We start from the raw sequence: 24,394 nt of genomic DNA, 5'->3' as shown, positions 1-24,394 counted from the left end.
TCGAATATGAATAATTTGTGTGATTTAAAAACTCATGGTTGTGAGCAGTTTCGACCGGATAAATGCAAAATACGTGAGAACTGCAAATAAACTTCAGTGTAAAAGACTGATTTCTGTATATAGCATAACTTAGTGGAACGGCTCTGTTTTTTACCCTAGCTTCCTGTACTCGTTTATATCGATGTTTTTGGACTCCCTGTAAAGAGTCCCCCCGGATGAACCACAAATGGAAACTTCTACGAAACCATTTCAGGCAGTACCGATACCCATAGGGATAATAGATGGCAAAATCATAGACAGCATTCTTTTAATAAAATTTGCGTAATGTGGCCTAAGACTTCCACAATTCGTTTCTGCAGGAAGGAATGGATAATAAAACACGTAAAAAATTTCCTCAAAAAGACATTGACATAAGAACGGAATTTTAAATTTTTTTTCCAAAATTCCAAAAAAACTAGTTAAGAAATTTGCAGGAATTTATTCAGATTTACAAAGGGAGACTGGTTTAATGAGAAAATGGACCATGGTCATTGCAAAACGGTCTCATACGAGTTCTTAAGCAACGATCTGTATTTCTCAAGTTTTTCTTCAGGATTATAAAAAAAAAACATATTGTAGAGCCAGCGGGAATTTTTAGATTTATGTAGCTTAGTTCAAGAGAAACTTTCATGAGCTGTGTTTAAGGGAATTTCATGAATTACTCTCTCGAATACGAATGCAAGTATGAAATATTTTCAGTTTAGTAATCAAAACATTGCTCGGACGCGCAGGGAAATTATCGCGATAATTGCACTAGTGCAAATAAGTGTTGTGATTCGGCGGGGATTGCCTCAGCTTGAATATAAAAATATCATATTTGTCGCACGAATGCAGCTCTTCCGTGAAAAAATTTCCCAAAGTTCTACCTCAAATAGTTTTAGAGGTATGACATCTTTTATTTGAACACCCATTAAAATGTCTTCAGGGGACGATTATAAAGGAACAATTGTAGAGTTGAAGTTTATAGAATTATACGGTTTAGTCCAAGAGCAAATCTTAAATCTCAAAACGCTTTCTCAAAGGATTTGATAAAGGCAACAACTTGAGGAGTCCTGCAAAAACAAACTCCCCTTTTTGCTTCAAATATTCAACTTTACTACCACGATAATTGTTTGTGTTTACTCATGGGCTCGAACGAGTCCTAAACTAACAACAATGAAACTCGCTATTTAATATTTATATAGGTACGTACTTTATTATCACAGTAAAAATCTACAGAAACTTACAATACATAAATTCTTCGAGTCTATAGCAAATTAGTCGTAGGTACCTTGTCAAAATTATGTGTATGATATGAAATTCATGGTACTAAAATGAACCCGGAAGTTCTGTTCAAATTCTCTATACTTAATACTTACAAGTACCGTGTTGATAGTTACTTTATATTGTAACTTGTATCTTGGTATAGCAATTCCTTATTATAACATACCGGCTTTTAAAAAATATTTTTATACAATAAATATTATTATACACAATTATAGTTTGACAATTTAATAAATAATGGTTATTAAGTTAACATTCTGTGATGCACAGAATTAACCCCACTGCGTAGATTAGCAACAAATATTCGCTCAAAACAAATTAAACCGCCCAAAAAATAAAACAGGAAAATACATCTCCATTAAGTTTTATCTATAGATAAGGTAGCTATGCTACACATAACTGTTCTAAAAACTCTAGAGCTACGCTTGTCCTAACTACCCTACGTTGTACCCGTTCTAGCCTTATGTGAAACATACAAAAATGTAAAAATAAAATATAACCTTTGATAATAATCTACAAATTGTTACAGTAGTCTATATGTACTTATATCAGACTTTATGAATAATTTATTATACATGGGGGAACTACTTTGTTAGGTAAATAGACGCCGAAACAAAAATGAATTATTTGTATACGGATATCGTTCCGAAATGGTAATTGGACGATCGTTTTATTATATCTAAGATAGAATTTTGTACAGAGCCTGTTTATTATTTAGAGCAGGGTAAATGGTATTTCAAATTGAATTGGAGATTAGTGCAGGCGAATTTTATTTATGACTGACTGTGATTTAGTTGAGAGCTCTTAGCAGGTGAAGATGGCAATATTTCAGCAGAAAAAACTGCAATTAATAATAATATTATCCAGTCGGTAATCGTAATTCCCAATAAGCTTGGGATTCTATCGATTTTGTCAGGCTTCTAGGCCATCAAGATCCATATCGGAACTTTATCACTTTTACCTCAAAAGTATTACGCCTTTCCTTGATAAGTAAAAAAAGCCAAAGTATTCTAACAATGTATACAAATTTTCCAACCGTGTTTTGAATAGTTTCCTTCGCTTTTCAGCCCTTAAGGCCTTCACATGTATCTACAGGAGGTTATATTAAAAAAAAAAAAAAATTATATCTATTTTGTACCCAGTAATTAGTTACTAAAGCGAGGGGCAATTTCTCCTCTGTCGAAGCTGTTTTTGTGCTTTGCCATATCTTTAGAATCCCATCATATCTACCATAGCAGAAATCTGAATAACCATGAAACAACTTAAAGCGAACTTTGGTCAAAGTTTAAATCTTTCATTCAATGCGTACGAGGATCATAACATCGAAGCTAAAAAGCTGAATCACGAGTGATGTTGCCCCGTTAACACTTATTTTTAGATTTAATTTTAAAAAAGCGTTTCTCTATTGTAATAAATTCAGTAAAAATGAAAATTCTCATTAATTTTTGTCTACAAATTGCCAAAAAAACTACGTGTCAAATTGAATGGAGTAACTTTCGTTTTAGCTTTTTTCCAGAGACAGTTTCTCCGTGAGCACTAACGAAATTTTGTTCATTTTTTCGGAGATTGAAAACCCATTTAATTTCCATGCCGAAGAATGAAATGGCGTTTTACACGGGAGAATATACAGGGCGTAATTAACGCAGAATCAAGAGCCGGAAAGTTTCAATTATGTTATTTATCACCATTTTGTCGAAAAAATATTTGTGAGATCTCAGACCTTGTTTACTTAAAAGTTAGTTCTATAGCAAAATTTTGAGAACCACAGGTATATTTCAATTGACCTTTGTCTTCCGGACACCCTCTATATCGATTTTGTGGTTGCTAGTCCAACATATTTACTTTAACATAATAGGAGCAATTGGTCTCATTAAAGTATGAGGCCAATTGCTGATGTTTTATTATGGTGTCTAAGTAATGTGCTTGTGCTATATATTGAAACTTTATTTTCTCAATTTTAAAAATGTTACCACATTAGGGGGTATGATCCCTCGTACAAGTACCCAAATAAAAGTTGTCGATTTTGCTCTTTAAAAAAATTAGGAGAAATCGCCCCTCTTCGCACAATAAACCCGCTGAACCTTTGCACTCGTTAAAGAATAAATAAGTAAGCGATTTTATTTAAGGAAACTGAGGTAAATAGGACTTGGGCACAAACTAAAATCGCTCACATTTAAGTGACAATTACTTAAAGCTTCGACACACTAATACAATTAACTAAAACCTAGAAGTAAAATTTTTTCAAAATAAATCTTGAATATATTCAAGCTCTCTCATAAGAAACTATTTGCATCGTGCTGATCCTCACGGAACTCAATTAGAAAAACATCAGGATAGGGAGAAAAGTGAAGCGGCTTTCTGACATGCTACAAAGATGGGCCAACCGAACCAGCGGTTGCTTTTCTTTCCGAATTCCATAGCATTCAATACTGGAAAACGAGGCACATTACCAAACTTCGCACTTGATCGTAGGATTCATTTTAGATCCTGGTCGACACTGGAAGACTTCACTGAACTCTTTCAGGTTGCTAACAGCGCCTCGTACACGGAACGGAGCAGGCGCATGCGTATCTTTTTCAATTTCTAAGTTGGTTGCCTCTTTGCTTATAGAGGAACACCAAACCTAAGAAGAAGAAACCGACAGTTTGAAGGGTGCATATTCAGGAGGATCTAGATACAACGGGTAATGGTAAAAAATTTTAAAGTTCGTTGCATATGTTGTAGCTAATTTACAGCGGTGCAAATGTACCTATAGGGCGTTTCCTCGGACTCCTATGAGCTTAGTGAAGAATTTTAAGAAATTTTATCATCAGCTCTGCATTTCCGATAATTTAAAATCTTGAAGAAAACCTTGAAAGACGTTAGAAATATTTTCAAGGGGCACGAATAACGGCATTAAATGGGACTCTCCGGGGCCGAAGTATTCAGCCCCAGGCACATATTTACAGCAATATTAAATTTACCGATACGTAATTTGAAAAAATATGTTTTTAGTCCCATTTCTCACCAATCATTCATTAAATCGGATCATCAAAGGCCGATTAATATATATTTCAATTTTTCCAGGCGATGTCAATACTAAAAAAATGTATCTGTTTCTTACGACTTTTTATGCAAAAACTTTCAAATCGATGGTAACCGATAGTCTCAGAATGGGCCAATATGGTATATGATAGGAGAAGTGATGGCAACATACGCAGTTCGGGACACATTCAGTCTATTTTCGTACCTGATTTACAGAAACACGTTTTTTCGAAAATATTGACTTTTTCAAAATTTTGGTCACATCTCAGCTCTTATCAACATTCATTTCGTATTTCATAAGCAGTGCAGACAGGAGATCTATGACAACCTATCTATAAGCAAGAAACCAGTAGAGACCAAGCTAGATATACAGGGAAAAGCAAAAATAAGGAACTGGTGAAGCCCTTTCTAGTGTCCTAAATCGATACAGAATTAATAGTATTTTCTGCGAAGAGGTGAGACCTTTGGAAATTAAACTCCAAGGTGTCCAATGTGGTAATCCTTTCTGGGGGCGATTTTTTGCTTTTCCGTATGTCTCCATCGGTTGAAGAACGATTCAGGATTTTTCTAGGAACTAACATGAACTTTGAAATTTTTATCAGCTATCGTAATCAGTAATCTACCGAATGACATGATTTCATAATTCGGTGGATTTAAATTCTGAAAATGACTTGTTCGTCGATCTGAACTTCATCGGGAGGTATCTAGGGTGTTCCACATATAACAGTGATTTTTAAAAGATTCTGATGGAAGACCATATGAGAAAAATCAAAATATTGATTTCAGGACAACGATTCCTCGTGAAAAACGTCACAAGACAATATCGCTAACTTCGATGGTCTGATGCCCAATTTGGGAACATCACGCGATAAAGGATCACCTGAGTGGTGCCAATATGAACAACTGCTAAGTGTGCGAATTTTCAATGGAATTTGTGCCCTTTTCTGCCGCTATCGTGACCCTTTAACTTACTTGAGCGAAAGCAACGAAAAAGAGCTGCTTATGATTCAGTGGTAGTCCAGGCAAACGCTTCGGTTCCGGTTTGTCCTTCATGAGTTCCAAATAAGCGTGATATGCAGCTTTTAGACCTCCGTTATCCGCTATGTTCTCTCCTAATGTCTGATTTCCGTTAATTTTGGCACCGTCTATTTCGTACTTGCCTTAAAAAATATATGGTTGAACTTGATAAGAAGCTCATATCAAAAAGACAGATAAACTTTCCAAAATAACCAAAAACAAATTCACTCAAGTCAACCTACTGTATTGTTCAGCCACACACTTGGTCCTCTCCTTAAATTTGGTTATCGTCCCGTTATTCCACCAATGGTTCAAGTTGCCCTCTTTATCGTATTGTCGCCCTTGATCGTCGAAACCATGGGTCAACTCGTGTCCCATGACAACCCCCATCGCTCCGTAGTTGAGAGAGCTCGGATAGGAAGGACTATAGAATGGACTTTGGATAATCCCAGCAGGAAACACCATTTCGTTCTTGGTTGGGGTGTAATAGGCATTAGCAGTGGCTGGGACCATATCTAAAATCAACGTCTTTAAGTATGTATTTTTGGTTGGATTGAACTAAGTTCTCACTCCATGTAGTTTTATTTACAGGCTCGTTTATCTTCTCCAGGTTCTTTTTAATGTTGTAATAAACAATATTTAAATTGTTCTCGAAATATGCACTGGGGCTCACGTTCAAATCCTTAAATTTTTCATCCAGTTGGTTGGTGTCTTTAATAAATTCTGGATAGCCTAATACAAAGTTGATTAAACAAGTGAAACTTTTAAAGTGAAATGAATGTACCTATCATATCAGAAATCGCTTTTGCTTTCTCTATAGCCCGTTCTCTGGTTTGACTGTCCATCCAGTTTAAATTATTAAAATTCTTTATAAATGCGTTCCTGACCTCGCTTATCATAATTTCTGCTTGCACTTTGGATTGCGGATTAAACACCTCTCTGACAAAAATTGCGCCAAGGGCAAAGCCTGAAAGTTTCCTTGATACTTACATTGAATAATGTACTGTTTGAAGAAAATTTCACGTTTTTACGTAAACTAAGTAATAATAAATACGTTACAAACGAAGTTAAATCTACAACTAGATTTCTCCATAACGGCACCACCGATTGTTTAAAAGCGAAACTCATTCGGATAAGTCCATATGTACAAGGAAATTAAGGAATCTTCAGCCATATGATTTTGCCCCTGCTCCCCGCGTAAAGGAGACTATTGTTAAGTAAGTAGTAAGTTTTTCGATGACTATTAATTGGCAAATTGTGGTTTAATTTATTTTTCAAGTTGATAAATAGTGTCTTAAAAGCAAGTGTGAAATCATTAAAAGGTGGAAATGGAAAATGTGATCTAAAGCATGGATCCATGGCACAGAAAGCTTTCCTGAAAAGAGACGGTCCACCTGAGCTTAAATAAGTCTAATGCCGATGTCCCAATGTCAAGTGATAAGATATTGGACATTTTTTATCGTCCAATAATCTGTTCAATGGCACCTCCTTACAAGCCAGCAAGCTGAAATCAAGTCCACCCTACGCTGTGGCAATATGAGAATAAATCATGGCGAAATAGACCATCTTCACAACGCTCCCATGATTTGAAGCTTTAGATCAAGCGTCATTTCCAGATAATTAACCGCCGCACATTAGCAGCACAAAGTTTAGGCAAGTTGGTAGTCTTCTGAGCATTCAAAACAATCTATTGGCGCAGAAAATTCTCAGCCTGATGCTTCGCCGTTAAGGGCGTATAATTGAGAGCTAATTTTTTCCTTCGGTCTCCTTCCATAGTGAATTTTTGCAATCATTAATTCAAACTCAATATGAGTAAAATTTATAGGATAGTACGCAACGCTGGTAATGGACCTGAGAAAACGAGGATGAAATTAAATCCGTCCAAAGTCCATTCCATACTTAACTCTCTATGTTTACGGGTAGTGCGCAAACGTTCTATAGTACTTAAATAGCTCGTAACTATTCTCTATACAAGGCGTTTGTTGAGAAAACAGGTATTAAATGATTTCTCAGTCACCGAATTACACTTAATGCTGTCTGAATTACACATTATAGTCGGAATGGTTAGTTGCCTTTCGCGAGAAAGCGTAGTTTAACAGTATAGTGGTAGTAACAATCGTTCCCTCAATCGCTTACCTAAAACTGTATTCGTATCTTGTATGCAGTACCGCCATTGCGGTTCCTCTGCTCCATCGGGTCCTGACAAAGCGGCCCTCAAACCTTTGTAGGCATCTCTGAAGGGTTTCGACAGATAACTAACGAAAACCTTCACGGTCTGCCAAACCAAATAGTTGCTTAGTGTTCTGAAATGGGCGAAGAATAAGCAACTTACTGATTGCCCTTCGCTAAGTATATAATTGAAATAGTTATTTATCTAACAAGTGCAGAAGGTGATACTTTTCCGCCCTGATTGCAGCAATCGAGTGAGGTAACACTTTCTACACGTGTTAGGTAAGATATTTTTTTCTTACAAGCGCATGTGTGTTACTTTCAAGTTGTGTACTATATAATAACATGCGTAAAAAGTCATTCGGCACTAGTGCGGTAATGAACATTTATTTAAAAAATTATAGTGCTTGACAGAAAAGAGAACACCCCGTAAAAATGATTTCATTTAAATAATTTTTGGTATGCATGTTCCTTATGCTAAAACAAATACTTTATTAAAAAATTGATCAAATTTAATTGTCAAAAACCAAAAAAAAAATTAATAATTTGTCCATCCTCCGCGATGTTTTATACATTTCTGCACACAACTACGCATGAATCTAATAAGGTGATCTCATCTTGGGAGATCTCATTCCAGGCTAACTGGACAGCATTACATAGCGCCGTTAGGGTTTGTTGGGGATGGGATAAATTATGCAACTTTCCATCTACCAATATCTCATACATGTTCAATCAGTGAGAGGTCTAGAGACCGAAGTGGCCAAAGTAGCAAATTAATTGCATTTTTTTTAAAGAAGTCCAAATCGTCACTCTACCACATGTGATCGTGCATTGACTTGCTGGAAAACTGGATTGACAAGAATTTCCAGATAAGGCACGAGACGAGGTTCCAAGAGTTTTTGGATGTATGGTTGGGATGTCATACTGCCTCTAATGAAAAATAAAGGTGACTTGCTACCACATGCAATAGCACCCCAAACCATTACCCCAACAGTTTGATGGACATGCCTCTGTATTGTAAACTGAGGATCCCATCTTTCATCCCGTCTTCTTCTTACTCTTGCCCGACTATCATGCACACTCAAACAGAATCTGGATTCGGCACTAAATACGATATTATCCCATTCTAGATTCCAATGTATCCGTTCTCTACGCCACTGTAGTCAATTTTGACCGTGATTTAAGGTGAGGGGTAACACAAGATGGGAACGGTAGGAAATCAGTCAAAAACTTGCTATAGGGGATAAATTCTTCGCATACCAATAGGCTTTCCATACCCAGCAAATCACTGATCTGCCAGCATCCTCGACGAGATGAATCCATTTCTTAGGGCCACAATTCGAAGGTGTCGATCTTGGCATTCCGTAATTCTTCGGGATTGTCTAGAACCTCTTCCTCTACCCGTTTGTTCTTCTTGGAACCATGCCTGACCACATTTTACTATAATGTTTATAATACGGTTCAATCTAATGGCGATTTCCCTAAATGACCGATTAGCCTCTCATAGACGCACTATTCGACCTCTCTAAAACTCTCTCAATTGATGAAAATTTCGCTACATTCTACGGGCATATTTGATAAATCTAAAAGAGCTTTCTAAGCACATTATACATTAATAAATGATATTTTGCAGTTATGTTAATGTTTTATTGCAATTTTTATAGTAAAAAAAAAAACTTTAATTCCTGATAGCTCGTAAATACATTGATAAATGTGATTAAAAATTTAATCGTTTTTTTATGTTCCCATATAGAAACATGCATACCAAAATTATTTAAATCAAACTAGTTTTACGGGGTGTTCTCTTTTCTATGCCACACAGTACATTTACCTAACGAGGAAAGGCACTTTCCCCATTTGTTAACTACCTCTGCCTGATTAACGACAACCATTTTGGCACTCGTAAATGTAACTTTTTTGTTTTACCGCACATTTGACTATACTCTTGTAGAACAGTTTCACCTCATTTAATTGATGACCATTCCACATTGAAAATTCGATTAAAAGCCGCTTTTGTATTAGGCTGCACTTACATTTGCCCATCCGAGGTATTCCTGTACTCGTTGATGAGCTTGGTCAGGTTGACTAGATACTCAGGAGCGTACACGACAAGTTGCTGCTTTGAATCCACTTTTTTGTTTTTCACCACCTTCATTGCGTTTTCGAAGAAAGTCCTCCAGTCTATCTGCAAAAGGATTATTACCAACACTAATGGATGAGATTAGAAAAAGCATTTACACAAAGAGTTCAGATAGATCACACATTCGTCATGAAACAACTTACAAAGTTGGCACTCTCTTGCAGTTCTGCTACAGTCATCAAGTGATAGAGCGACTCTTCGTCCCTCCTTTGATCACTAGGTGTGGTGATAGTGGCAAGTCTAGTTTCAAAGGCAATGACGTCTTCCATCTGCTTTTTAGTCGAGTTTCCACCACCAAGTAGAACTCCGATCTAAATGTAGCCAAATCTGAATATCGGCTGGTGAATGGAGAACGCTCAAGGTACCTTGGTCATATAATCTAAATATGCTGCCAAGATTTTTTTATGTTCCGCAGTTTTGTTTATATAATTATCCCTGGTTGGCAAGGCCAATCCGCTTTGATCCAGCTGCAAAACATGCCTAGATGAATTCCTGTCGTCCTCGCCCACCCCGTAAGAAAACAGCGCCCCCACGTTAAGTCTATTTTGGACGATTTGTAAAGTGTTCTGTAGGGTCCAGTCTAGGAAAAGTATCTAATTATTCCCCAAAGTTTGATAAAAAAACCCTAAAATTTACTTGTAATGTTGAACCCCTCAGTGGTAACGTTCCAACCTCCTAATTTGGCAATCAGATCCAGCATTGGTTTGGCACCTAAAGCATCTACAGTCTCATTAGTGTCTAAACAAGACTCGTAATACATTTTGGCCTTTTCTTCCGCCTTTGACTTAAAGGTATCGATGGGTTGATCTAAGACAAGTAGACTTATTATTTAATTAGTTTATTACACAAACGTTTATGGAGTAACAACTTTAAATAACTATAATTTTCCTACTGCGTGAATTCACAAGAATTCTTGATCTACAAGGCGTCGCAAATCCATATCTAAAAATAAGTTTCTCGAAAACAGTAAGAGATACGGAATTCTTCCAAGTTAATTAAATGCGCTCATGTGAATGCTGAGTTCTCTTACATCATATCATAAGTATCTGAATTTTTTTAGCGTTGTGTTGCCATATTTTTACAATCGATTTAGATCCTTTATCAAGCCAAATACTATGCTTGAACTCCAAGAATCTCGAAACTTAGAGATTTACGGTCAAGAAAATGGACTTGATGTGCGTATTTTTGAAGGAAAAGTTCCCCACAATTTTTTTAAGATATCCAGAATTAAAGGTGATAAACACAAACAGAAGATATCCCTTCGAGATATTACTTCCGAGGATAAGGCTACAGAGGTACCTACCTAATACGGATTTGATAATCAAATAATTTTCATGCTCAAGTTTCATAAAAGTGCCCCAATTGTTTTTCCCGTCGGGGGCAGGATTTGCATTGACCCACTTATTACAGGAATAGCCGTAGAAGTCCTCACATGGATCTATGGAAAAATCCATGGCACTCAAAACGCGACTAGCGGTTATGATGCAGGACGCATTCAAACAGGGCTGCTCTGTAGTTAGTTTGGCTTGCTTTTCCTAAAAATTGAAAAACGATTAAAAACACAAAAAAAAACCACAATTTAAAATAAGCAGTTTATTGGTATATAAGGAGACCTCAGAAATGTATCAAGCTTGAAGAGTATCAGAACAGATTTAGTTATCCTTAAGGGTCAGTAAAAATTCTAGTGAATCTGAGTGTGTCTACTTATTTTCACATAAAAAATAATAAATAAAAAAGGATAAATCAGAACTTTCTCATTTTATATATTACTTAATTTACATATGAATAAATGTTCGTATATTTCGTAATATACGAGATATAGACCCATGGTCAAAAACCCACCTTATTTGACATACAGTGGCAAAATTTCACGTTTTGCGTTTTTCTTTTCAAACTGTTTTTATAATTTTGTTTTCGTTTGGATTTGTTTTGAGAAATTTGATTAAGTGTTATAAATGGCTTCAGATAATTGATAACTGAGGCGGATAATTATTTTTTCCCTTACTTCCTTTACATTCTTAATTGGTACCAATAGATATTTTTGATTTAGAATCCATACAGGGTATTCCAAAAAATATACAAAGCGTAAAATTGTACATGGGTCAAAAAACATAACATCCTGTATATAGCTACCGTCGATTGTGACATTTTATTATGAAGGGTCTTAAAGAAAATAAGTGTCCGAAATTTCAAAAATTTAACTCAAGCCATGCACGAGAGAAACGTAAAAGATGAAAAAAATGTGAGACTTCGCCCCCCTCTATATTGAAAATGGAGCATTTTTGTTGATCATGAGTCGATTAGCATTTTCTACTATTTTGCATAATACTATTGGCCCCCGAAATATCTCCACGATGATACGTTACATCCTGTATAATACATTTACATTTACTCAATTACACGAAATTAAATTCTAATTAATGTAAATTTCTCATTAGCACCGATAAACATAGGAAAAATTTTATTTCTGAATTTCCATACACTCTCCAATGTTACCAAAATTAATATCATAATTCATTCATATGATCTCATAAAGCTAATTCTTGTTAAATACCCTCAATTTAAATATTGGTTATGTTATCTAAGCATTTATGCAAACATTGCGCCATCACAAACTCATGTAATGTTAGGTAAACATATCTCATATTTCTTTGATCCACACATTCGGATAGACAGTGTTAGAATTCCCCGAAAAGAACTTACTTTGACTTCATGCAGATGATGCTCAACCACGTTGACTACAATGGATAAAACTATTACGACCATAAACAAAAAGCCGGACAAGAACAAAAGGATCCGTTCTAAGGTCGATCGTACTTCCCATAGTTTGGCACCTGGATGATATCGGATGTGAGTGGCACTTGTGCTTATTCCTGAAAAAAACGAGAAATGTAATAAGTATCATTAAAATGGGAGTGCGGGAAGCTGCTTTTCCAAACAGCATGGATTGCAACCATTCAGTTACAGTATTAGAGAGGGATTGTGTTAATTCTTGCTCATTGAAATTAAGTGTTCAGGGACCTCATGTAAAGTACCATCAGTATAAATATCGGTATATTGTGATAATCCCTTGATCCATAAAGCTACCTGTCCAATAGTGGGCTAAACCTAAATGTATATCCTGGCTAAACTTGAATTAGATATTTCCAAATTGCCAGAGCGATACACAAAAGTGGAAAAACAATTGAAATTTTAACACCCTGTGTATGGAAAACTGTCAAGTTTCGTATAGCAAAAATTTACCCATTGTAATATTTTTCATAAAAAAGATATAGATAAAGGTTAGTTCATTGAGGCCACACAGGGTGGCCCCCACCTAATGGGCTATGGCACTTTGTGTGAGGCATAATGACACTTTTTGCCCATTTCTAAGCCGTATTTCCGAACGATCCGAGTTACACCCGAATAACTTTTATATTTATGACTACGTTTTTCAAATCAAATCCGCATATCTATCGATACAGTTTTTTGACTCATCCCTTATGCTTAAAATTGTGTTCAACCTGTACTTCTGCCTTCATATCATAACTTTCGTATTTGAACCATTTTTCTGTAGCTACAAAGATAATTGTTCGTCTATATCATTCTGGAACACCCTGTATGCGAAGGCAGTTGCAGGTGGTTCTGTTGTTTATACACGAATTAATTCTTAAACTATTTCAGTGTGGTTTCACTGAAGACATTTCATTAACGCGTCACTTGCAAGAGTAATAAAGACTGGCATTATTCTTGCTAACTATTGAATAGAGCATAAATCTATTACGTATTATTGCCTTATGTGAGATCGTATACAGCTGAAAAGCTTAACCAAGCGCAATCTTATCGATATTGTTTTAATAAAATACATAAACAAGTGACAAATAATAATGGGAAATTAATCGTTCACCACTGTTCAACTTTTTATTGGTGAAGATCGAGTATCTAGTAAATTAAAGCGGATAAAAATGGTAAAAATAAATAAATGATAATTGAACATTGCGTTTTTGACTTGGTATTTTAGAAAATTATGGTTTTTTTTCCTAAAAGCGGCTGATTGGAGATGTTATAACAAGCGTCGACTGAACCTGAGCAGAACAATTGGTCAACTGATAGCTGACCAAAAGGGTTGCCGACAGTTTGGTCGATGGCTTAATTTACATTAAAGGTGTACATAAGTGTGTGCGCCGATTCTATATCGGCCAATAAATGATGCACCCCAATCCGACCAACTGTCCGGTCGCCGGTCTAATTTGCAATATGCAGGGGCCTTAATGAAGGAATTAATATCAAATTTTGTATGTGAAGTTAACTAATTTGACGTTTTGAAGCGTCGGTATTAGCCGTTGTTATGTTCAAAGCCTGGGGAGATCAAAAATGGATATGTGCTTTTGCGTTATATCAGTTTTAGGACACACAGTTGTATAACAAAATATACATACCCCACCCGAAATATGGGATATTATAAAAAACTAAGACCTGGTTTTTAAATAACACTAAAACAACTGTATAGCAACGTGCTATATTAATCTATCGATTTTAACGGTCGAATCTCTGAAAAATATGACAAAATGTTCGTTTTATGGACAAAAATGTATTCGGACTATCTATAAAGAAAGGGGATTCATCCACGATTGTTTTTACACTTTTGTCGGCACATGCTATTGGTTAACGATCAATAGAGGAGGTGAAGAGCTTTACTTGCTTCATTAACCAATTGTTATTAAATTAAAACAGTACAAGTGTAAAAACTGACAACCAAACTAGGAACCCCATTTGAAATGCGCGAAATAATTGGCAAATTAAAACGTAAAGGAAAAACAGGTCAGGAAATTAACAAAATCGTGTCAAAACTAAAATTTCGTGTGCACACAATAATAACAAATTATCTTAAAAATAATTTTTTAGAAAATAAACCTCGAAGTGGGAGACCTCCTAAGTTGAAAATAACAATTTTTCGAAAAACGTCTCGATATTTCCTAAACGATCAAAGATAGCCATATCCAACTATATGTATAAAAGGGGTTTAAAATTACGATTAGAATACAATAGGTTACTCAAATACAGGGTGCACCATTTAAAAATATTGCTTTTGAAAGCCGCACCTTTTTAAGCGACCCCGTAGGTCTCTAATATTTTTTAAATTCGCACATTTTTATAGCCATATCACATAACATATTCAGTTTAAGAGCAAATTTTAAACAGGATTTATAGTTACTTTGTGATTTCATCGACTCACCCTGTACAACTCTGTGTACTTGGGTGTTAGGATCATAAGAACGTCTTTATTCAGAAAGTGGTTTGCTGTGAATTCGTATGGAAATGCACGGGGTGTTCGTTCAACCTTTACTATTTTAATGAGCTCGAAAAATAGCTTAAATTCTTTATAATTGAGAAAGTTACGATGCTCCTAATTTGGAACAATCTGTGTTCCTTGGATTGTTAGAAGTCCAAGCTGGAAGAATCACAGTTGCAGCCTACCTTCAGTTAACTGGACACTGTTGATGCTGTCGTCATCTCCGAAATCCGCATTTGTATATCTGGTCATCTGCAACAAGCAACCATCGCTATAAATTCGCAAAATACTTGAATTTCTGAGGACGTCTGGCGGTCTGTTTACGTTAAATATGCATGTGGGCCATGAAATATGGCCAGTTGATAAGTAAAAGCAAACCTTCAGCCACGCTAAAACAATAAACCGTAGAGAACAACAAAAATGGTCCTTATCTAAATATTAATATAACGAGGTTGAAAATACCGCAGGATAAAGTAAAAAAAGAGACGAGAATCGTCATCGTGATGCGTTTTCGGTTGAAATTCTAAGCAAAGGCCTGACGGACAAAACGACACATAACACATGTAATTTTTTTTTACGCTTACAGACTTGGTAGTCTCAAACCATCGAATTCTGCTCAACAAACTCATGTTCACCACTAAAACTGGACTGTGCAAATTCTTCTCCTCTCCACTTATAAAGGTCAGAAATTACCACCAACATTCACGGTTAAAAATAAACGAAATTATGGCAAGATGTGGAACACTCCAAACAAAACTGACATGCACATGTCGGTAGCTAATCTCTCTTACCGTTTATCTGATGAACGTTGTTTAAACATTTGAAACTTTGCGTAATAAAGCTGCGGGGCACAACATGTTTGATATGTACTTTTCGTCTAATTACCTAAATGGTGCCCTTACAGAATAAATGGAGGGGCTTCTCCGAATCATGCGTATGTAAAATTTACAACTGCATACGGCAAATTATTAGATTTCAGTGACGTCAAATATTATTGTCCGATATTAGATGCTCGGACATTAAGTCGCAGTTTTGCGTCAATGAAGTTTTAATTCAAAAATGTATACACAATGCCTATTCATCAGCTGTAACGTTCTATGAGCCCCGGTTCTTGTGTTTGGCCAGGAACATGTTCATTTTAATTAATTTGAATGCGCAAAACAAAACTTAATTCAATCAACAGTTTAATGGGATGCGGTTAGTTCTAATTGGAATAATTGGAAACTTGTTATTTATAACGTACTCTAGTGGCGTAGGAATTGAAGATCGATTTTTTTCTGGAAAGAACTGAATTGATAAGCGAGGAGGAAGTGATGGAGTTTCACGCAGTTACCAGGAAATACTTTTAACATTATTATAATATGCATTATCCAGTCATTGGGTTCAAAACGTGTTTACGCGAAAACATTAATATGGGTTAGACAACATAATTCAATTAATATGCAGGGTGCCCCACCTAATGGGCCCAACTACACCCACATGTTCACTCCACAAACGGTTCATAATATAGTTAAATTTGCCTTATGCGAAATATGGCAGTTTTCAATATAAATGGTATCAATATATCATTTATTTTTCCGCATATTGCCTCCAGCCGCGACATTTTTTGAGATATTTGGTTGAATATCAGCTGTCGGATATTCATTTCATATTACGTCAATACAAGGATCGAGTGACTATTCATGGAATTTAAACATAATGTTGTTCATGGCGCCAGATTCACTGTTGCCTCTAGCGATCTGGTCGTAATCCGTAACTGAACGTTTCTTTCTGAACCATTCAATTGAAAAAAATTTACGTCTTTTGCAATTTCTTGCTTCCACTACGGATTTCAATAACCGTTAAAAATGGTAGAATAATTATTCTGTTGTCACAAAGAGGTCCGATGCTTCATATGTACGCAATGCTCTTCTAATGCGAATTTCTTTCCAAATTTCGCTAAAAATTGTATTGAAAGTTTTAAACAAAGCAACTATTTTTAATTGTTCAAAACAGTTTATTCCGTTTCAGACACCCGACAAGTTGAGAAGGATAAGAGAAGAATGGGAGAAAAACATGTTTCTTTTTCGTTCTCGACAAAGAATCCTATTTTTAATCGTTTCATTTTCATTCAAGCATTATAAAGAATTTTAACCACCAACCCTTTAAAATATGAATCTGTAAATAAATAAATAAATAAAACTTGAAAAAGTGGTAAATCGATTATAAGTCGACCATCTATCGACATATTATCGAAACAACGGTGACATGGGAAGCGAATCGGGTATCCCCCCAATCTCAGGCTCGGATAACGATCTACAGAAGGTGGATGTAGCATTGTTTTTACACATCTCATTCGCCAGATTTACGTCATGGGAGTACTAATACATGGCGGTCTTCCGTTAACTAAAAAAAAAACAGGACCAATTTTAGTGGATATTTGGTGATGTTTCTATGATCGCCCTTCTGCGAAAAGAACATCTAGGTGAAGTATTATTGCTTTTCTCTTCAGCAAATTCAGTCCTCAGTATACTTTAAATGGCCATTCCGACTAACTCGCTCGACGTGAAAGAAGAGTGAGAGCCATTAATACACAAAATGCCGTGCAGTTCAACTCGCTACATATTAAAAATGTATAAAATACTATTCGTATTCTTCATCCACAAATGCTCTATAGATAAATGACACACTCTTGTACCTACAATTAGAGCTGTAAAAACATCAGTAATATTCCTTTCAAAACAGCAATCTGTATTCAAGTCAATTTCTGACGTGATGAAACCATAAACAATTTAGACCCCTCTGTGTACATATGGGAATGAAAAGGATTGTTTTGCCCCTTAATTGGATTTTTTCTTATAATTGGATTTGGGCCAGATATAAAAATACCTTTAACTCAGGGTCAAAATCATCGTTCCCAATGAATTTTTGAAACTTTAAAATTATCCTTTATAGGAGTGAGTGGCTGCCACTATGTATGCGGCGTGTTTCATTAAAATGTTTTTGATCAGAAGATTCATAAAACTTGATGATAACAATGAGAAAATTTGAGCTTTTCTCGTACGCATTTTTTTTAATGACACATATCGTATCTTAGAAAATTAAAGATTTTGCAAATCAATTTGGGTAGACTGATAGAGCATATCGCTAGAATTAATTTGAGCTGTTTCTAAAACAATTGCCCCACGTATTCCCGAGATATCGGCGTGTAAAATTTAACAACTGACAGCAAGTAAGTACCCCTCTCCTTTTGGAAATTTCCCAAAAAATTTCGAAATTTTTGGGGCGGGCGGATTTGCAGCTCAATCTAGTGATATACATACCGTGTTAATCCCGAATGCCTTTATTGAGATTTTGGATTCTTGAAACAGCATTTTTAGAGACGTTTATTGTATTGCAAGTCCAAAATCGCAAAAAATAGCTACTAATGTCGCGCCATATCGCAGAAAATAAAAAAGATTTTGCAAATCCGTTTGTTTAGAATTATGCTGCGAATAGGGACGAGTTATTTGAGCTATTTTTTAAGGCAATTGCTCCAAATGTTTCCAAGATATCGTATAAAACAGCCGAAAATTTCGTCAGGACAAAATCTCGGTTAGTTCAGGTTAGTTCAGGTTAGCTGTTGCAAATAGGTATCATTTAGTTTATGAAATTCTCCTTCGATCAGACTCAGGCAACGAAAATTGTAAATTATTTTAGATTATTTATGCAATCTGAAGCAGAAAAAAGCGCTTGCTAATAAAATTATTTTCAAGGCCTCAAAAATCCTCAATGTTAACTAACCTTTTTTTTGAACATGCTTACTAGACGTGTAATAATGATTGTGACGTTAATGATCGAAATCCCGACTCATTAGTGTCCAACAAATCTACGTACACTTTTTTAGTAGTTTATACACATTCATCTTTAAACTTGAGGCTGAAACTTAAACTGACCCTACACACATACGTCCTTATATACAGGGGCTTCCGATTAAAGCAACTTAAAATAACACTGACATTCTTGATAGCGACGTAGTATGGAAGCAAATACAGAATATAGAAAAGTTTATTTACTTTTTGAAGGAAAAAGTTTCTACGAGGAATCATTTCAATAAGTACCTTCTCATTGATTGTTTGTGAAATACTACTGATTATCGCCATGATGGACCACACAGTGCAATCTTAACAGGCACACTGGAAACTAGGAAAGCACGTAGTTTCCATAAAGCAACAAAACGACACTTTTCGCGTGTGTGTTAACTAATCAATTAATCGTAATGACAAATATGCGGGAAATGGAATGACACACAAACAACACACTATTGAAATATTGCTCTCAAAGGATTGTTGTTAGCGTGATCAACTAAACATTCCCCTCTAATTTATTAATTGCGAAAAGTTGCTCGCACGAAAATTGCACTAAACTGAGGTTGTTAGCGTCTTAATACTAACAACAACCTCATATGAATAAACAACTAATTATCTACATCACAAAATTATTCAGGCCATGATCTCAAGTTTAATAACAAATTTAAGATGCGGGTGTTATTTGGGAAGCGATTCCTGACCGGGACTGATTTTTTCCTAAAACGCCACTAACACACACGTCACCACTTTATCACAAACAAGAGCATTTTTCTCGCCGAGATTTTTACACGAGTGTAATTCAAAAAGTTTATCAGCTGATCAATCATAATCCAAAAAACATATGCTCCTCGTGAATCGGAGCCCACAAATAGTCAGCCAAACTAAGCACGTAAGCGTCCATTTCCGGACACAAGAGGACCCGCAATTTGCCAACTCTGTTTGCAGGACTAATTTCGATTTAATTTGGACAGTTGATTCGATAATTGCGTCCATAAACATGGCTACTCACCTTGGCGGACATTTCTCGAAACCAGCACACACCGAAACCAGACTGAAAATTGGAAGTGGAAACGCGAATTTGTTATGGTGTCGACGCCCTGCGTCCACGAAGTTTCCGCGGCGTCGCGGCGCTCGAGTGGAGCGATCGATCGGTGGATGTGGACAAAGTGGTTTTTTGGAATTTGGCGAGCTCCAGACATGGTCCTGGGGTGCAATTATGTTTAGATTGCTGGGACCAACGCGTAACTTTGCTCTTTTGGATGGTTTCGAGTATTTTCACCACCGCTGAAGCTATGGGAGGTACAGAGAATATGTGAACCGCCCTACCTATAACACCACCATCGCATCGACGAACGTAATAAGACGTCGGATGCTGGTAATGTTGGTACCCAAAGAAACCGATCCTGGAAATTCACTCAAAATTATCTAGGCACAAAGGACTACATATAGTGGGAGAAATTGAGTAGCTACTTAGGCAATTAGCGATAGTTTCTTGAGCTGGAAAAGTATACTGGTACTACTGGAACTAAAACATTTTTGTATTTCAAATTTACTTAAAACTAGTTAGAAAGTACTGCATAGATAGATGAAGAAATTGTGTATGTACTTCCACCATTTGGTACTACATAAAACGAATAGTTTTATTCTTTGCGTTAGTAGAAGCTAACGTATTTTCCTGGAACAATTTATTTATATACCTTACTTTAATATCTTAACAACCGACTATACTTGACTTTTGCCTAAAGATTTTAAAAATGCACCACCAGTATGGTTAACATGTAAGCTATTAAATAATGGCACCTATTGTATTAATTATTCCTAATTGATAAGCGATATACATTCCCAATTGTGCTTTTATTGTATAATTATTCTGACGTAAATGGAATTTGATCAAATGCAATGATACATAGTGGTACTATTCGGACGATTTGGGAAATAGTGCCACGGTTCTTGTCAAATATTTTCTAAATTCTTGTAAATTTTTAATATTGAATATTTTGGTTATCACTCTTTGACGTCTCAATTTCATTCCATTTTAAAGTAGTATGGTAGTTAGATCGCTTTGAAAGAAATTCCTTGATAAAATTTTTTATGTGAAAATTATAGGGAAACCCATAAACACCGGTACAAGTGAATACCTTGAAAAGTTCGTATGAACTTAAAAAAAAATAATAAGAAAATTTCATATGAACTATTTTTATTTGTTAAAGCTTTATTATCCCTGCACAAGGTGATTTTGAAATTAGTTTTTGATTTTTTGCTTAAAATTCATATAGTTTTTGAGGATAATTCATTGAAATTTTAAGCGTATGCTACAATTTACGGAAAAAATCGAATTTTAAAATAATTTTAAACACTTATATGATGATATTTTTAAGCACAAACTGCTTTTTACGATCTGAATTTTTTTCATGCTATTCCACTAACCGTTCATTTTAGGGAACTTGAATTCCTTTTCTATCACATGAATTTTTTGCATGTCGGCAACTGATTTTGAACTAAACTCGCACCTCGAAGATATCAAGGTATTTTTTGGGTTATTTTTCAAGTCTCGTAATTTCAAAATTTATTTGACCACACGTTGTGTATTGTTTTGAAGTTCTTTTAAATCAACTTTTACTGAAATATTGAATTTTAACTTAGTGTTTTCTAGTCGTCTTATACAAGATAAACAATAAACACATGCAAATAACATATTTTTCAGTTAAAGAAAATTAATGTATTTGCATTTAAAACAAAAAATATGCTGCTGCTAATTTCCATTTATAATAGAATTAATTTTTTAATAAATATCGATGGTTACACCAAAAATTACAAGATTTGAAAATAATCGAGAAATGTAACTATATATTGGAGCATACTTAACTCTATATTATATAAAGACGTACATGATTTTAACATGTTACCTAATGTTATTGAGAACTGTGTTCTTCAAAAATGAACAAAAAGTTCAAAAATATTTTTTATTCTCCAAAAATACAGTAACATATAATTTTTTCTGGACTTTTAAATTTAAAAAAATGCAAGTTTAACTTTTTTAAATTAAAATTCAACACCCTGTATTTCCTTAACAAAGCATTTTTGAATTTCAATTTATGTAGCAAACCATGGGTTTTTTTTTAATGTTAAATACATAATAATAATTTGTGCACTAATCCCTAAAACACTCAGTATATTTTTATTTCTTTTAATCGTGATTCGCAATTCAAACAGACCAATTTCCTTAATTAGATTATTTGGTTGTTTAACTTGGATATAATTGATCACAAAGCTATAATTAGATTATTTCATATGCAGGTGGTAGCAATTAAGCGAGAAAAAAATCTTTATAGTTATTAGAATTACAAAGTTTCATCTCTGATCGCAGATTAATATAAATGATACTGGAATATCTTGATATTAGTGACAGATCGTGGGAAACTGGAAAAAACAGATTTAAAATTCTACCATTACAATATCATTTTTTGAATTAAATAATGAAAGTTAAAAGCTCTAAAAAAGAGTTTTAATATAAAATGGGGACGTTTAATTATTTCAAAATTCCTGACTACGTATGTACGTCATCAAGTACATGTCACACTTACGAATTAAGATCCCTGAAATATGTCAAACTGCCCTAACCTAAACTAACCTCAAATGTTTATTGATAAACATTAGACGTATTATTAACATTGATCATTGAGTTCAACATGATTTACCCATTTAGATTTATTTAAATGTAATATTTTTTAGTGCAAATTAAACAATTTTGATGGAGCAAGTATGCTGTATATGCTTAAAGCTCAATGGCAGTCTCAACTCTTTAAGTTCTGAAGCGGACCTTATTGAAAAGCTGTCTTTTATTGCTCCTGAATTGGTACCTCTTTCCGTAATTTGTAGTAACACCAAAATATAGATTTTGCGATTTTCAGGAATGGCTTCAAGCTTTCTCGATATGTGCTGAATGCAACCAACAATTGAATGATGCCCATTCCTTTCGGAAATTATGTTTTGCTAATGACCCTTATAGAAAAACCCTTAGTGAGAAATTTAGGAAAAGTTTGTTACAAGCGTCTAAATCTGTGTCTGATGAATGTGGTTGTGATGTAAAATGTGAGCCAGAAAATACCTCTGATAGTGAAATTGAAAGTCAAAAAGTAGTTAGTACTAAAGAAGTATTTAGTTGTTATCACTGTAAGGAAAGCTTTCATTTAAAATCGGCCCTAGTACATCACATAAGAAAATTTCATAGTAACCAAGATAAAGTCATTAAATGTGACAAATGTGGCAGTGACTTTAAAACTGCGAAAGCACTTCAAACTCACAATAAATCTTCTCACATTCCAGAAAAACTGTCCAAATTTCAATGCGAAAAATGTGAAAAACACTTCAAATTGCTGAAAGATATTTTGAAACATTGTTCAATAGATCACTTAATGTCTCAAAAAGACATAAAACCTTATCAATGTGATAAATGTCTCACTAGATTTGCATCATGTAGTCTTCTCATTCAGCACAAAAAATACCATAATCAAGAAAGACAATTTACATGCTCGATGTGTGGTAAATCATTCATTACTAAACGTGACCTTATAGGACATGAAAAACTGCACAACAATGAACGAAAGTATACTTGCAATGAGTGTAACAAAAGTTTTAACACAAGTCAAAATCTAAAAACGCACATCTATGTAGTTCACACTGACTCAAGTCAGTGGAAATATTCATGTCCAGTATGCTCAAAAAAATTTGCAATGAAGGCCAATTGGAATGAGCATATTAAACGGCATCAAGGTAATAAAGAATTTACCTGTCTCATTTGCAAAAAATCCTTTGTTAGCAATCACGAGATGAAAAAACATACAAAGCTACATTCAAATATTGCCTCATTTAGGTGCACTAATTGCTCTAAACATTACAGAGACAAACGTTGTCTGGATGCGCACTTATCCAAAATTCATGGCATAGGAGATATGAAAACATCCACTAGAGTTAAAAAGTATGTATGTCATGTTTGTCCTAGTCAGTTTTATGATAATTCTAAATTGCAAAGGCATATAAGAACACACACTGGAATTAAGCCATTCAGTTGTAGTGAGTGCGAAAAGAAGTTTATTGATAAGAGTTATTTGTCACAGCATTTGAAAATTGTACATGGGAGACTTAAAAAGCACGATTTAGTCGCAAAAGAAGAATTAGAATTTTCTAATTATTTGTAACTTAGAATAATAATAAAATGTTATGTGAATTTAAGACGGACAGGTGACCTTCAGATTAAAAGTGTGTGTTAAACTAATTTGGTGAATATTTATTTTATTGTAATTAATAAAGAAACTGAATATTAAATATATTACAAATGATTTTAGTTTATTTTCGTGTTATTTTATCAGTTTTTGTTCTTCCCTATAGTCTTAGTATTTTGCAGTACCATTTTCTTCAGACTTTCAAAATTATATCTTTTTTCAACAGGAAAATGGTCGCAGTTCACCTTCTCTGTAAAAATAAGGAACACCATTATTTTATTATATCTAGTGGTGTGTTACTTACAGTGATTGAAGTCTATCTCTACCTCTGAGTTAGAAATAACTTCTATCTTAAAACTAGTATTTTATCACTATGAGCTTTAGAGACGATTGTTGTCACACAAAATATGGCACAACCTGT

General features: G+C 34.8%; 2 protein-coding genes across 11 annotated transcripts; one reads left to right on the top strand and one right to left on the bottom strand.

Moving 5' to 3' along the window:
• Positions 1 to 1,207: 1,207 nt before the first annotated feature.
• On the bottom strand, positions 1,208 to 19,900 carry Nep3 (Neprilysin 3). 6 transcript variants are annotated; one of them, XM_066288417.1, is made up of 14 exons: positions 19,761 to 19,900; positions 15,110 to 15,176; positions 12,356 to 12,525; positions 10,956 to 11,187; positions 10,289 to 10,459; positions 10,018 to 10,232; positions 9,796 to 9,963; positions 9,546 to 9,697; positions 7,480 to 7,646; positions 6,128 to 6,310; positions 5,914 to 6,075; positions 5,586 to 5,858; positions 5,299 to 5,486; positions 1,208 to 3,925 (listed from the first exon to the last, which is right to left on the bottom strand). In XM_066288417.1, the coding sequence occupies exons 1-14, from the start codon at positions 19,770 to 19,772 to the stop codon at positions 3,749 to 3,751; spliced, it is 2,337 nt and encodes a 778-aa protein (XP_066144514.1). In that variant the 5' UTR covers positions 19,773 to 19,900; the 3' UTR covers positions 1,208 to 3,748. The 6 variants fall into 6 exon arrangements, with proteins under 6 accessions (XP_066144514.1, XP_066144513.1, XP_066144510.1 ...); XM_066288416.1 differs by lacking the exon at positions 19,761 to 19,900 and adding an exon at positions 19,004 to 19,688; XM_066288413.1 differs by lacking the exon at positions 19,761 to 19,900 and adding an exon at positions 18,848 to 18,995.
• Positions 19,901 to 19,923: 23 nt separating this feature from the next.
• LOC136342523 (gastrula zinc finger protein XlCGF57.1-like) lies at positions 19,924 to 24,100 on the top strand. Of its 5 annotated transcripts, none has more exons than XM_066288423.1 (3): positions 19,924 to 20,050; positions 22,484 to 22,607; positions 22,663 to 24,100. In XM_066288423.1, exons 2-3 carry the CDS (start codon positions 22,503 to 22,505, stop codon positions 23,947 to 23,949), a joined length of 1,392 nt encoding a protein of 463 aa, XP_066144520.1. In that variant the 5' UTR covers positions 19,924 to 20,050; positions 22,484 to 22,502; the 3' UTR covers positions 23,950 to 24,100. The 5 variants fall into 5 exon arrangements, with proteins under 5 accessions (XP_066144520.1, XP_066144519.1, XP_066144517.1 ...); XM_066288422.1 differs by lacking the exon at positions 19,924 to 20,050 and adding an exon at positions 20,051 to 20,126; XM_066288420.1 differs by lacking the exon at positions 19,924 to 20,050 and adding an exon at positions 20,238 to 20,353.
• Positions 24,101 to 24,394: the final 294 nt, after the last annotated feature.

Source organism: Euwallacea fornicatus, chromosome 12, assembly GCF_040115645.1.
Source record: "Euwallacea fornicatus isolate EFF26 chromosome 12, ASM4011564v1, whole genome shotgun sequence".
NCBI classification, from domain to species: Eukaryota; Metazoa; Arthropoda; class Insecta; order Coleoptera; family Curculionidae; genus Euwallacea; species Euwallacea fornicatus.
The sequence above is the reverse complement of the archived record's forward strand: the minus strand, read 5'-3'. Positions and strand labels throughout refer to the sequence as shown.